The sequence below is a fragment of the Cyprinus carpio genome, chromosome B8 (assembly GCF_018340385.1).
Source record: "Cyprinus carpio isolate SPL01 chromosome B8, ASM1834038v1, whole genome shotgun sequence".
NCBI classification, from domain to species: Eukaryota; Metazoa; Chordata; class Actinopteri; order Cypriniformes; family Cyprinidae; genus Cyprinus; species Cyprinus carpio.
The window spans coordinates 22,944,699-22,960,231 of NC_056604.1; the positions used below are offsets into that span (position 1 = coordinate 22,944,699).

The following is a 15,533-nucleotide window of genomic DNA, read 5'->3' on the forward strand; positions in this document are numbered from 1 at the left end:
TTTAAGTTCCAGGGCTTTTATTCAGAGTTTTATTCAAACAAATACATTTCAGCATTTTTAATTGGAACCTTAAAATCCATCACAAATGAATTATTCTATGTTTACATTTTCCATAATCTAATCGAGTGAAATAACTGATTTAAGGGATTTTACCTCCTAAATAAGCTGTTATTGATAAAATGCATTAAATTATTTTTATTTCTTTAATCAGGATATAGTCCTGACCTTTGCTGACATAATATAAACTAAGATGCAGTGATATACAGTAATGTCTGGGTTGCAAAGATATTTTATATTTATATTTTAATATTGTGAAATATTTTTACATTATTACATTTTACCATTTTCTATTGTATTATACTGTTTTTTTTTTCTGTTTTTTTTTTTTTTCTGTGATGCAAAGCTAAACAACTCCGTCATTACTCCAGTATTCAGTGTGACATGATCCTACATGATTTACATTTATTATTATTGCTTTATATTTATTTTTATTGAAGAACGTGAACCTTTTTTTTTAGGATTGTTTGATGAACAGAAAATAAAAAAGAACACAGTTCATATATATAAATAGTTCTGACAAATGATTAATCGCAAATAATCCAAAATAAAAGTTTTTGTTTATATAATTTATGTATGTGTGCTGTGTATATTTATTATGTATATATAAATACACACACATGCATGTATATATTTCTGAATATGATATGTTTATATATATATATATATATATATATATATATATATATATATATATATATATATATATATATATATTATATAATAAATTTATATCATATAAATATAGACATGCAAATACATGCAAATATTTTCAAAATATATACTGTATGTGTGTGTATTTATATATACATCATAAATATACGCAGAACACACACATATGTTATGCAAACAAAAACGTTTATTTTGGATGTGATTAATCATTTCACAGCACTAATATATAACAGTTTAAAGATCTTTATCACTCTTGATTAATTTAATTCACCCTTGCTAAATAAACGTAGGAATTTCTTTCTAACAATAGTGCACGGAGAATCAAACGAAGAAGTGTTTCCACGTTATAAATGTTTGTATATCATGTATTTTATCACCACTCAGGAGAACATGAACTGGTTTATAATGAGTCACATGTTTGATTAATAACCATGCATGAGAGGACAAAAGCTACGTCAGCACTGTAATGAAAATGTATAGTGGGTATTGGTTTTCTGCTGGGTCGATATGCACTGGATTCCCGTTGACGCGTCTGAGATTACAGTGGGGTGAATGTGCTAAACTACCAACCAAACTATGTGACAGCCTGAGCCCAGCAAATATATGTGCTGGATCAAACGTCCCAGGCTGAAGCAGAGGTGAATATGTAAGTGTTAGGCTGATGTGACAGAGATATATATGAGGCCTGATAAAGTGCTGTGAAAAACAGAAGTGTCAGGAGAATAATTCCATTAACCCCATGCATCGTGTAATCTAAGACAGGGATCGATAGATGGAGTACTAAACAGAACAGTGAATCCAGAAAGAAATCAATATAAACCACTTCCAGACCGTTTAGCATCAAAACGGCTGCCCCTGCAATATACTGCTGAACGCTCACACTGAGATTACCGTCACATCATTAAAACAAAGCTAAATGTCAGAGCGCTCACCCAACCTATGACAAGAGATGGTCCACTAATCATCTGGGTTTAGGACGGGTATTTCAAACTAAACTAACTGGGATTACAAACTGTGGTACACAGAGGGACATCAGGTAGTATGTATAGCCCAACCCTAAAAACTTAACCCTGTTAACCAGTGCTGGGTAGTAACTGATTACATGTAATCTTGATTACATAATCAGATTCCAAAAATTTAGTACAAATAACTGGATTATATTACTGTACATTTTATTACTATACAGTTACTTATTATGGATTACATGATTACATATTATTCACACAATGGCTGTAAATTATTCATAATTAATTGATTTGTTAATTCTCCCTTTTCTTTTAAGGTTTCCTTTTATAAAAATCTGTAGATTCTAGAAAAACAAAAATAGGGAAGCCCTAGTGTAATGTAATGTCTAATGCATTTCAAGATGTTAAACAAATAATGTAATATACAGTGTAATATTTTCTTTCTCTTTGCTTTTTATATCAACATGGTACATATTCAATGGTAAGTTTAAAACAAGTTAGGTAAAAAATAATCTAAAACGTAGTCAGAATACATTACCTTAACGCGTTAGTTCAGCCAAAAATGAAAATTATGTCATTAATGACTCACCCTCATGTCGTTCCAAACCCGTAAGACCTCTGTTCATCTTCGGAACACAGTTTAAGATATTTTACATTTAGTCAGCGGCGTCACTGGAGTGTTGTGAACGCGCTCACAACAGACCCGGAAGAAAAGAAAAAGCGGAATAAAGTCATAATTTTTGTTATTTTTGGAGCAAAATGTATTTTCGATGCTTCAATAAATTCCAACGAACCCTCTGATGTCACATAGACTACTTTGATGATGTTTTTATTACCTTTCTGGACGTGGACAGTATACCATACATACATTTTCAATGGAGGGACAGAAAGCTCTCGGACTAAATCTAAAATATCTTAAACTGTGTTCTGAAGTTGAACTGAGGTCTTACAGGTTTGGAAAGACATGAGGGTGAGTCATTAATGACATAATTTTCATTTTTGGCTGAACTAACCCTTTAATTGAGTAACTTAGATTTCATTACTAACTAAAAATGTTATCATGTAATCAGTAATGGAGTGAAATTTGTAAGTAATCTGCCCAGCACTGCTGTTAACTGGTTCAATGCCAAGTTCGGTCATGAAACTCTAGATGGCACAGGCTGATGGGTCATTAACGCAAATTGATGATTGGTTCATTGATGATTGGTTCATGTTGCTTACGCAGCCAATGATCTTACTACTTTACATTTAAATGGCCGATTAGTATATTCACTGAGCATTTTGCAGCACACTTTCAACCCTTCACCCTCCCCAGCTCCACCTCTATAGATCTGCTATGGGTTATTTTAGATGCTATTTGTGCAGCAGCAGTGTGTCTTAAATACTCACAGCACTGTATCGCCGTATGCATTGGCAGCAGCAAGTTCCTGTCCTTGCTTTGCAGCAGCAGCAATAATCTACAACAACAGCTGCAGTAGCGTAGATGATCTATTCGGCCATGATCAAATGCATTAACACTGTCACGTCCATCCCATGATAAAATCTTCCATGAGCTGTCATGATAGAACGTCTCGGTTACATATGGTAACCCTCTTTTCCCTGATGGAGGGAACGGAGACGTTGTGTAGAGTGTACGACACTAGGGGTCGCTCTTGGGAGCCCAAACACCTATGACATCTTTGAGAAAAGGCCAATGAAACTGGATGTGCAGAATTTGCATCTGCTCACTTGTTCTGTTCTGAGGAGTCGAGAAGCGTCTCAACCCACTCAGAGGCAATTCGTAGTTGTGGCATGAAGGACACAACGTCTCCTTTCCCTCCATAAGGAAACGAGGGTTACCATAGGTAACCGAGACGTTCAATTTCTGTGATTCACTTCAACGTTGTGTCGAGTGTACAACACTTGGGGTCCCTATACTAAATGCCACAACTGCCCAACTGCGTCACGAGTCCATGGGAGCACTGATGTTGACAAGCCAGCATGTCACAACCAAATGCACCTCTCCTCTTCATAACCTTCCAACGTCCAAGACTTAAAACCTCATTCTTCAACAGTTGCCAAAGAGGCTGAGGTCCCCTCAGCCAGAGCCTTTTCCCATAATAAAACTCAGCATAATAAAGAGCTGAAAATCTTGGTAGTAAATGTTGGAACAGTGGCTATACCCCCCAGGGGAAAAAGGCACTACGGAGATCACATCCTACCTGATGAGGAGGTAACATGTGAAGATCCACCTATGGACTTACAGAGGAAGTACCATATAGGAAAGGTACTGAGTTGGACTCTGCATAAGGGGAGATCTACCAAAACCCAGAACCTATCGAAAGAATGTCTGTCTAGGGGAACACTGAGCCTCAAGGGCAATACAGTGGAGAATACACACATGGGGCCTCAAGAGAAGCCACTACATGTGGAGCACTAACCCAATACAAGAGTTCACTCAAGGGAACCTACTTCATAATGAGTTCTAATAGCAAGTTCCTCCATCGAACTTCGCTAAGTAAAGTGCTTATGTGATGGAAGGGTAGTCCAGAGTTCATGAAAGGAACCTGAGCTGGACTGAATAAGTGCATAACCACCTTAGGGGGAGCGGCGCTGGTAGCAAGCTCTACACCTTGCCAGTCTCCTGAGTCGAAGAACTAACGTTCAGGACTGTAGAAGAAACTGGTTCCATTCACAGATTATAAAATCTAGCAAATGTATTAAGCGTATTCCAACCTGCAGCTCTACAGATATCTGCTAGAGAGGCCCTATTCGCCAGGGCTGCTGATGCAGCCATGCCCCTGGTAGGGTGAAACCTCCCTCCCAGTGGGCAAGGTAGGCCTCTGGCCTGATAGGCTGTTTGGATCGCATCCACAAGCCAGTGGGAGATCCTCTGTCTGGAGACAGCATTCCCCTTCTGCTGTCCTCTGAAGCAGATAAAAAGCTGTTAAGATTGCCTGAAACTCTCAGTGCGATCTAGGTATGTGCAAATGGCTCGTAATGGGCAAAACAGAGACAGGTCGGGGTCCCCTCTTCTTGGAAGGGGATAGTTCCAATGTTACCACCTGGTCCCTGAATGGAGTGGTGGGAACCTTGGGCACATATCCAGGCCGGGATCTCATGAAAACGTGAGAGTCTGCCAGCCTGAACTCCAGGCATGATTCTTTAACGGAGAGGGCTTGGAGATCCCCCACCCTCTTGACGGAAGTGAGCACAGTCAAGAGGTCCGTCTTCATGGAGAGGGCACTGAACTCAACTGACTGAAAGGCTCAAATAGATCTCTCTGTAAGGCCTGACAACATGAGTTCACCAGCATGCCTCATGTTGGCTGAGTGATAGACCCTTTGCATCTGAACATGAGAAGACAGAGTGTCTGTGTCCAAACAGGTTCTGATGCATGGTTTCAGCATCAGGCGGTGACAAATGAAAGGGCCAAAAAGTCTGTGTGTGTGACCCAGAGAAGAAGGAAATTGTTCTTTTATTGACCAGGTGGTGGCTATCTGCCAGATCAGCTGGAAAAATTCTTCCATGGTGTCGCAAAAGAGACCAACCTGTGAAATGGGAGTGTCAAGAAAGAGTACTTTCTCGGCTTTCAGCATCTCAGCCAGGTAGAGGCACAGGTGGCATTCCTGGACCACTAAAGTGGACATTGCCCTCCCCAGAGCCTGCGCTGTGACCTTTGTAGCATGGAGGGCATAGTCAATCGCTGAAGCAATTCCTTCAGTACCTCTAGGTTGGGACCTCCCTCGTGCAGTTCTTTCAATGCCTTGGTCTGGTAGACCTAGCAGGATGTCCATGGTATGCAGGGCAGATGCAGCTTGTCCAAAAGCCAAATAAGCCTTCGCCACCAGGGACAAAGAGAACTTACAGCATTGGACGAGAGTCTCGGGTGGCCTTGCCAGGTAGCAGCGTTTCGCAGATAAAGATGTACCGCAATCGCTCTCTCCACCTGGGCCTAGTGTGTCTTGGTGTCGCGCTCAGCACCCAGAAACCAATCGTGCAGCTGCGAGTGCTCGGAACAGGGTGTGGTGGGGGGGGGTACTCCAGCTTGATGCTCTTGGCTGCCCGGGCAAGCATGGCTGCCATCTCAGCGTCAGCTTCAGACTGCTTGCTCAGCCGAGTCATCTACTTCCGATGGCTCAAGCATGCCCTCCTATGCTGCGATCGTAGCTTGTCCTGCTCGCGAGCCCCGAATGAGAGATTGAGCCCACCCAGGGACGAGCTTTCAAACTCGTCCGGAAACTCGACCAGTAAACACGAAGCAAGGGAAGAACGGGAAGCTCACGGGGATTGCTCCGGCAAAACTGATCCCGCTTCCCCATGCTCTTCCGTGGTGCACGGGCTCGTACCCGGAGGTAGAAGGACCAGAGTGGCAAGCAGCCGCAGTGACTCTGGGTCTTTTGTAAGCGGGGCACAAACCATCCACAAGCGCTCCCTCAGCGTGAGCACGGCCCAAACACTGAATACAACACTCATGCCGGTCGTCTTTCAAGACGTGCCAACTGCAACCAGAAAAACACGGACAGAAATGCATGATGTAACACACAATTCTATCTGTGTAGCTCTCAGAGAAATTGTACTCTTTAAGAGGAAATTTGCTCTTGTAGAGATCGCCGTTGAAGCACCCAGGGGTACTCTCACAACACTTATATGAGTAGAGAGAGACTGCTGACCGTGCCTTAGATCCAACGACAAGGAATCGAATGGTGAATGATCGCAACTTCTCAATGTGAGGCGCTGCATTCAGCTCTGAAAAACTGAACAAGTGAACAGATACTATGCTCGCCTATTTATACCCCGATGTCTGGGGCATGGCCAGGCATGCAATACTGTCAAATTTGTGGTTTTCATGTAAAATTTATAAATTTCCCTGTTGGTGTTCAAATGGTGTGTGTAAAGTTGGTAATACATCACATAAAATAAATTTTTATATAAATTATTTATTTATTTATTTATTTGTATTTATTTATTTTGTCATCAGTAATGCATATTTTGATTTTCTGTGTTACATTTAATGCTATTTAGATCTGTTTATAGCACTATTTTATTCTCATGTGAGTTAATTAACAATAATGACTTAACTATGAAAATATTTTGTAAAAATACATTTTTAATAAATAAAAGCAATGCCTCATTATTGACACACTGGCATTTTTATTATATTTAATTTTCTAAAATATATTTTATTGCTAAATATACAAATTATGATCATGGAGGGGGGAGAGGGGGGAAGTAAGCAAATTGTTTTTTTTTTTGTCCAGATGCAAAAAAAAAATCCTCAATAAGCCACACAATTTGAGGTATAATTCATGTCAGGAGTGCAAATAGTGCTGGAGTTATGTAAGAAGTCTCTAAGGTCTGTTCAAATGCCTGACTCTAAGTATATGAATAATAATTCAGAAATCATTCTGTGAGATTCGAGTAGGAGAACAGGTCAGCCGTTGCTAAACCTCCGGGGATAGTGAAAAGTCTGCACTTCAACACTTCTGGGCAGAATAGTGTGTATCACAGACAGACATGTGCACTTGTGTGTGAAATACAGTCACATGTCCGGTATAAGTAAACGCACACACATCATTTTCAAGTGTGTGTAAACATGCAGAGAAAGACACTTAAGTGAGAACAGCACACAATGATTCTCCCTGTTCACACATACAGTATCAACCCAGAGACTCTCAGGCTTGCATGGGTGGCGACCCAGACAGGCGATGATATAGTGTACAGAAAGAACCAATCACACACACACAGATCTAGACATACACTTTAGTTTCATACCCATCATATACTATGCATAACTTCACAAGCAACCTAAGAAATATTTCATAGCTTTAAACCAGAGGTTCTCAATCTTTTTGACTCCAAGTCATTTGTGATTTACTGAATAAGGATAAAGTGTACGTAAAGTATAATATTTTAGTTCACACTATTGTAGAAACTGGAATAATTAGAAATATATTGATTTTTTTAAAGCTTGTTTTAATGCTTGTTTTGTCTTATTTTAAATCATTTAAGTCATGTCAATACCCCCTGGTTGAGAACCACTGTTTTAAACAATTTAAATAATTGTATAAGTTTATTATATCTACATAAAGTTTGGCTGCACAATGTCAAGTTGTATATAAATTGAGTTTTCTATTATAACAATGTCAGAAATATAGCAGTGTATATAGATTCATTCCCAAAAAGAAGGCTTTAGGATTTATTTCAATAATTTATTTAAAAATATTTATTCCATATTTTTCAACAATAATTATTTAAATTACTTATAAAATATTTACTAAAACACTCAAAAGCAGAGTAATAAAAAAGTCATGAAGATTACCTTCTATTGTTTAAGTGTATACAGGATAATATGGAAAAAAAAAAAGTTATTCCAATCTAAATCAAAATGAATAATTTTTCATTAGAATATCCAGTAAAATACTGGATATTTTTCATAATTGTGCAGTCCTAACAGACAGTGTTGCCTGTGAAATTCTCATGAATACTCTATGTTGGGCACTACAACTAAAGACTGATTAAAATCAGGACAGATATGTGGGTGAGGAAATGTACTAAGGCTATATAGTCATAATTCATGAGTTCATCAATGGCCATGATGTATATGTTTACTCACCAGAAATGGAAAAGTGCACACAGAGAAAAAAAGACAGAAGCACATGTAAAACTAGATTTAAAGCATGACGCACAAACAAAATGCGGGACGCTGAATAAAGACCTGTTCACACCAAGAACCAACAATAACAATAACTATATGTGACCCTGGACCACAAATCCAGTCTTAAGTGTCAAATTTTCAAAATTGAGATTTATACAACATCTGAAATCTGAATAAATAAGCTTTCCATTGATGTATGGTTTATTAGGATCGGACAATATTTGGACGAGATACAACTATTTGAAAGTCTGGAATCTGAGGGTCCAAAAAAATCTAAATACTGAGAAAATCACCTTTACAATTGTCCAGATGAAGTTCTTAGCAATGCATATTACTAATCAAAAATTAAGTTTTTATAAATTTACAGTAGGAAATTTACAAAATATCTTCACGAAACATGATATTTACTTAATATCCAAATGATTTTTGGCATAAAAGAAAAATCAATAATTTTGACCCATACCAGTGTATTTTTGGCTACTGCTACAAATATAACCCAGTGACTTAAGACTGTTTTTGTGGTCCTGGTTTACATAGTAGTGCCCACACCAATGGACATTTTGTCTATTATAATATGAAGTTTTGTCATCTGCAGCTTTAAATGCTTGAGCTTTTCAAAGTCAGGTGGATTCTCACTGTCAGTAATTGTATCATTCAACAGCTGGGGAAAAAATCATTCTGACAGTGATTCCAACGATATTGTTCCTTGTTATCATTATAGTTGTCATGTGGACGTCTCTATTTTCATAAAATTAGAACAATTATATAAATTTTATACTTGTAGTTATCATTAAAATTATTGCCCTTAGTGTAAACAGGACTTATATCTGTACTGGCAAAACAAAATAATTTCGATATCTGCATTAGAACGGTGTGGTTTAAGTGGCAGTGGATGTAGGGTGACCATATGTGGCTTTCTAAATTGCCTAAAATGTCCGGGTTTCAGCTTTGTTTTTCTGTTGTTTTTCATACTTACTGAGGATTATGACTGAAAAGTAGTTTGACCAATAGTGTGCAGTAGGGCTGTCAAGATTTCTCAATTCAATTAGAGTACTTGATTAAAAAATAAATAAATAAAAAATCCTCAAATGTATTTTGCCTGTGTTGAGTAACCATAAAGTGGTACATTCCATGGATGAGAAACCATTAAACACATTATTAAAACCGTTGTCCAAGGCTGTATGATATATTAAACCCATTTAAAAATGATAATAAAGCATAATGCTATTGTGAATTTACAAATGCTATGATTCAATTAAATAAATATATGCAATGCAGGTTTAATATATGCACTTTAATTATTTACACATGTCTAGGTTCTGTAACGTTACGTGCGTCTCAGAGGGACTCCATCCTCGGTAAATGCTGCTCCACACGAACTGTTATCGTTTTTATGAAGGGAGCGTAACATACTCCATCTCTGCATATGCTGTGTGTTTGAGTTTATTATAACGTTCATCTGGGAACGCAGCGTGCACCATTTTATCAGATTTGTAAATCATTTACTAACCTACGCAAACAATGGAGAATACATCAATATCAAGCGGCAACCTCCCGCTCTCTCTTGTGAAGCCAACAAGGAAGTGACTAAAACTGCAATTCATCAACTGGCCGCTAGAGGCTGGCTCCAAAAGGGATTCAATCCCATAGACTCCCCATGTTAAAATGCCCAACTTTACAGCAGAAAAAAAAACATGTTTACAGCCTGGTACAAAATATTATTTTGGCCTATATTGTTAATTTTGCCCTTCATGAGAGCTGTGAGGGGGTGAATTTTTTTATAACTCATCCGTTTAAATTCTATTAAGCCTTAAAGTTCTGCATAATTAAGTGCATGGCCACTTGAGTGACAGATGGCTTGCCGCTGCTGTCACCACCGTCAAGCTAGGTGGGCGTAGTTTCACCAACCAGCTCCCGCCTTTTTGTCCATTTTCGATGATCGGTGATGCGCTGCCAAGATGGTGACGATCCGCTCCACCCACTTTGAGCTTCAAAAATGCTCTTCAGAAAACTACGGGTGACGTCACAGACACTACGTCCATGTTTTTATACAGTTTATGATCAATATATTTCCCATTATGCAATTCATTGCAACTTCAAAATAAAAGCTCAAACCCTCACTCTCAGGGTTCTCGTTTTGATATCTACATATTCAAGAAATTACAGTAGCTGTAGCATTTCTGCCGTAAAGAAATGGCCAAATATTAAAGATAAAGTGATTACTCGATTACTGAAATAATTGTAAGTGACAGCCCTAGTGTGCAGGCATTATACATAATCAAACAATCGGACAAAGCCAAACCCAGGACATTTAATTTTTAGAAATCCTGGCTAGGACATATGTGGGGAAAAAGAGGATGTATGGTCACCCTGTTTAATATACTTTATTCTTTAAGAATCATTAAAATGAATTTTCAGCAGCTAGTTATAATTATAAGATGAAGAATGGGGCATGGGAATGTTAATAACTATACAGGAAAATGCCAGTGAGTTTACCAAAGCTCTCAAATGAATGTAAGATAACATAAAATTGAGTTTATAATGTCCTCATGATGTAATGTAAAGCATAATGATCATCTAAATGGTTTTAGGTCAGGTTTCATTGGTATTGTATGGTGGATAAATGCATTATGAACCATATGACTAATATGAATAAGAGTTTTAAAAAGATCATGTTTCTTACCTCTCTTTGCACTCCAATCACATAAAACGTTTTCCCTTCAAACTTAAATTTGCTGACATCTGCCCTGCAAGAGTGAGGGATGCAAATGAAAGTTACAAGTGTGAGACGTTCAGTGTAAAAGGTTCATGTCAACAGACACTCTAACGCTATGAGAGGGAAACTCTTCAGAAGCACTCATCTGCTTGTTGACTGTAAGCTGGTGTTAACAACCATACAAAACCTCATATATCATATAGATCAGGAGCACCCACAGACCGCTCACCCATTCGCTGATCGACTGGCCTTACATAATGTCTGTGAGTCACAGAGCACAGGCTTTCAACTGTCTGTAGGAAAACAGTTTTATTTACAAGCTCTCAAGCTGATTTTGAGGAAGAACTGATCCATGTTGCAACTCCATTTGCAAGGTTATTGCATCAGATCTTTAAAAGATATTCAAGACTTTCATTGGAGATGCATAATGGCAAGACATCATATATATATTAAGCTTTGTTCTCAGAGTCTGATTTCAGGTTTAAGGCCTGTTTACATCAAGGAGGATAACTATAATGATAATGATAACTAACATTTTCATTCCACAAGAATAGGGAATTCACACCAGAGCTAACAGTAACAACACAGAAGAACAATGTCGTTGGAATCACTATCAAACCTTTTTTTTTTTCAGCTTATGAACAATTAAAAACACTTGTAGCCAATCAGAATCAACCCAAATTTAAAAGAGCTCTAGCATTTAAAACAGCAGTTGACCAAACTGCACAATGGACTTATCACAAACAGAGCATTATCATCCATTGGTGTGGACACTAACATGGCTATAGTTATTTTTATAGTTATTGGTGTGAAAGGGCCTTTACATACTCCTACACCAAAAATGGCAACTATCAGAATAACTATACACCAATGGAGAGGTAACTTCTGTTAATTATTATTGTCGCTTATAATGCTCCAGCTTGTTTAAAGTTGGGTGGATTCTGATCAGCTGGAAATAATAATTATTTTCTTTGTTTTCTGTGTTGTTGTTGATATTATCACTCACAAAATTAGAACAATTATTATAATTTTACAGTTATAGTTATCATTATAGCTATCATCCATGGTGACAATAAGGACTTAAAGCGATAGTTCACCAAAAAAATTTAAATTCTGTCATTAATTACTCACCCTCATGTCTTCTAAACCCATAAGACAGGGGAAACAAGGCTTGGTCCTGGAGGGCCAGTGTCCTGCAGAGTTTAGCTCCAACCCTAATTAAACACACCTGAAGTACTAATCAAGGTCTTACCAGGTATACTTGAGGCAAGTTGGAGCTAAACTCTGCAAGACACCAGCCCTCCAGGATCAAGTTTGGTGACACCTGACGTAAGACCTTCGTTCATCTTCAGAAAACAAATGAAGACATTTTTGATGAAATCCAGAAAGGTAGTAAGGACATCATTAGAATAGTCCATGTAACATCAATTTTTCAACCGTGATATTATGTAGTGACAAGAATACTTTTGTGCTCAAAGAAAACTGAACTGTTTTACCAATGTCCTTACTACTATTCTGGGTCTGGGAACATTTCAGTTGTATTTCTGTGTATCTATGGGAGAGTCAGAAAGCTCATGGATTTCATCAAAAATATTTTAATTTGTGTTCTAAAGATGAACAAAGGTCTTACGGGTTTGGAACGACATGGGGGTGAGTAATTAATGAGAGAATTTTCATTTTTGGGTAAACTAGCATTTTTTTCCTCAGAATAAGCTACACTAAGCTGGACACTAGACTTATGGTGAGGTCACTTTTACTGTTGTTCACCAAACTTTTGCATACCAAATCCAGTTATTTCAATAAGAATCCATGAAGCCAACAAAATTTTGTGCCAGGTGAAAATATTTCCCTATGGTGATTTCACAGCATGTTCAAGGATTTTACGGATTCATTGCATTGACCAACATAAAGCTGATTGGTTTAAAAGTGACTTTGTTTGAGCTGTGCTTGCTACACTAATGACAACAGACAGTCAGCCTTTTTTTGTCTTTTTTGTCTGTGAAAGTAAGGTAAGGTAGTGATGGCAAGTGAATCTGAGAAAAAGTGAAGATATATAAAAGCAAAAAGATGATTACCATTTTAAAAGGTGGATCCGCTTGTTTCCCTGGAAAACCACAAACCCTCTTGCAGTGAATCCCAGGAAGGCTGTGGATCCTGTGAAATCCTGAAAAGATTTAGATTAATCTTCAGATTCATAATGTTTCAGCTACAACCAAAATTTGTTTTTGCATGACGTCTTTTTCTTTTTCAGCAAATGATGTTCAGCTGCTTTGACAGATATTTTTTTGGTCGAGTCAGTACCTTGCAGGGATGTGGGTCGACTCCATATGTGTCCAGTGTGTGAGCCCTCTGAAGAAGATTTAACTCGGCGAGGGCAGGACACTGTCCCCTACAGAAACAAACAGCTCAATCTTACAATACAATCTACAACTAGGCCACACCAAATCGTTTATACTATATATTCTAAATTATGTGTAGGTTACACATTCAATACTGTTCAAAAGTAAAAAATAATAATATTCAGCAAAGATGTGTTAAACTGATCAAAAGTGACAGTTAAAGGGATAGTTCACCCAAAAATTTTAATTTGATGTTTATCTGTTTACCCCCAGGGCATCCAAGATGTAGGTGATTTTGTTTCTTCAGTAGAACACAAACTGAGATTTTTAACTCAAACCGTTGCAGTCTGTCAGTCATATAATGGAAGTGAATGGGAATCACGGCTTTGAGAGTCATAAAACATACACAAACAACTACTGTGTTCTACTGTGTTCTACTGAAGAAACAAAGTCACCTACATCTTGGATGCCCTGGGGGTAAGCAGATAAACATCAAATTTTAATTTTTGGGTGAACTATCCCTTTAAGACTTAACGGTGCTGTATTTAAGATTTTGACTCTATTAAGGCATAAAAATACCATAATATGTTTGCAGATATTTTGCTAAGTTAACATGTTTATCTGAAAAACAATGCTACAGTTAGTTATTCTCCTTTAAAAAAATGTTAATCTTAGACTTTGTTTTGGTTTGTGAAACCCGCCCACTGCCAGTTTACCCAATTGTATTTCAGCGCCCCGGGTTGCCAGTTGGCAGAAAACACAGCATATTTCATTTCATTCATCGTCAAGTGCGCTTGTTCCTGTTTGTGCCGTCAACTTGCGTGTGTGTCAAGTCTGAGGAGGAGGGGCCGGGTAAAAAAAAACCCCTTTCCAATATTTTGAATTTGGACTGCAATACCTAGTTCAACCACTCGGTGTCAATCCTACATACAGCACCTTTCAATTGATAGAACAAAATATTAAGCACAACTGTTGTCAACATTGATTATATGGCTTACATTTGGTGTTTTGGTTTTTTTTTTTTTGCTCTCACCTCAGCTCATTCTGGTGGATCTCCATGATCTTGCGCTCTAGTTTGAGGGACTGTTTGGGGAAGAGCTTGAAGTCACTGATGTAGTCTGCAGGATGTTCCTCAGGATCGTAGTCCCCAAGTTCAGCTAAAACAAGACAAACAAAAACTCATCAATGACCAGATGTAAAGCTGAAGAGCCAACAAGAGACTTTCATAATTTCTTTCTTCTGGTTCTTGGAGTGAAGAATGACCCGGCCATGTTCTTGACAGGTTTCATGAGACTGCTTACTTTAACATATCAGCCGTTCTGGCTTCAGCTGCAAAGTAAACATGCTCTTTCCAAATGAAACTGGAGTCTGATGTCAAATAGTACTCAAGCTTTGATAACATCAGAAAACGTAATGAAAAGTTTGATTGATTGTAAAAGTCATCTAAAGATGAGATTGTGTTCTTACCCTGAACTATACAGGCTCCAAGATATGCAGCATCAGTGAAAGGACACAACAGCCTACCGTGGTACACGTCTCTCTTCAGCTGCAAGTACAGAAGATACCTGACAACAGAAACAACAGTAGAGGAGATATTTCCAAAGAGTGTTAGTGTTTTTTTTGACATGAAACATTCACCATGGATTCTCTTGCTTTGGCTACATTCACAGTACAAGCCAAAGTGTCAAATTTAAAAAAATCTTCTTTTTTTTTTTTTTTATCCAACCTCAGATTTTGGGTTCAGGCTGTTCACATAACCCTTTAAATATGGCCTACATCAGAGACTCTGAATAAGCACTGAATAAGTTAAATATGCATCTATCCCAACGTGTTTATAATAATATCATATTATCTTCAACAAATACATTTTAAAATAATATAATATTTTGATTATTCCTTATTATTATTTTTAATTTACTTTTAATTTGTTAACCACTTTTGAATTACTTAAGACTAAAAAAAAAAAAAAAAAAAAAACACATTTTTATTTTATAATTGAAATATAGTTAAAGTGCACTTACCAAACATAAGCATTCATAGTATGCTAAAACATTTATATATAATTACATCTCTATAATCTCTAGATGTCATATTGAATAACACAAAACAGTTAGAATTATAGCTGTTTAGTTCTTACAAAAGATTAT

At 37.5% G+C, this 15,533-nt stretch overlaps 1 protein-coding gene across 2 annotated transcripts in view; it reads right to left on the reverse strand.

Moving 5' to 3' along the window:
* Positions 1-15,533, reverse strand: part of LOC109054378 (FERM domain-containing protein 3-like) — a 56,751-nt gene that overhangs the window by 15,691 nt on the left and 25,527 nt on the right. For both annotated transcript variants that reach the window (XM_042730160.1, XM_042730159.1), the window contains exons 5-9: positions 14,854-14,951; positions 14,420-14,543; positions 13,349-13,436; positions 13,123-13,211; positions 11,015-11,078 (exon numbers count right to left, since the gene is read on the reverse strand). In XM_042730160.1, coding sequence (XP_042586094.1) covers positions 11,015-11,078; positions 13,123-13,211; positions 13,349-13,436; positions 14,420-14,543; positions 14,854-14,951 — 463 coding nt within the window. The remainder of the gene's footprint in view (positions 1-11,014; positions 11,079-13,122; positions 13,212-13,348; positions 13,437-14,419; positions 14,544-14,853; positions 14,952-15,533) is intronic.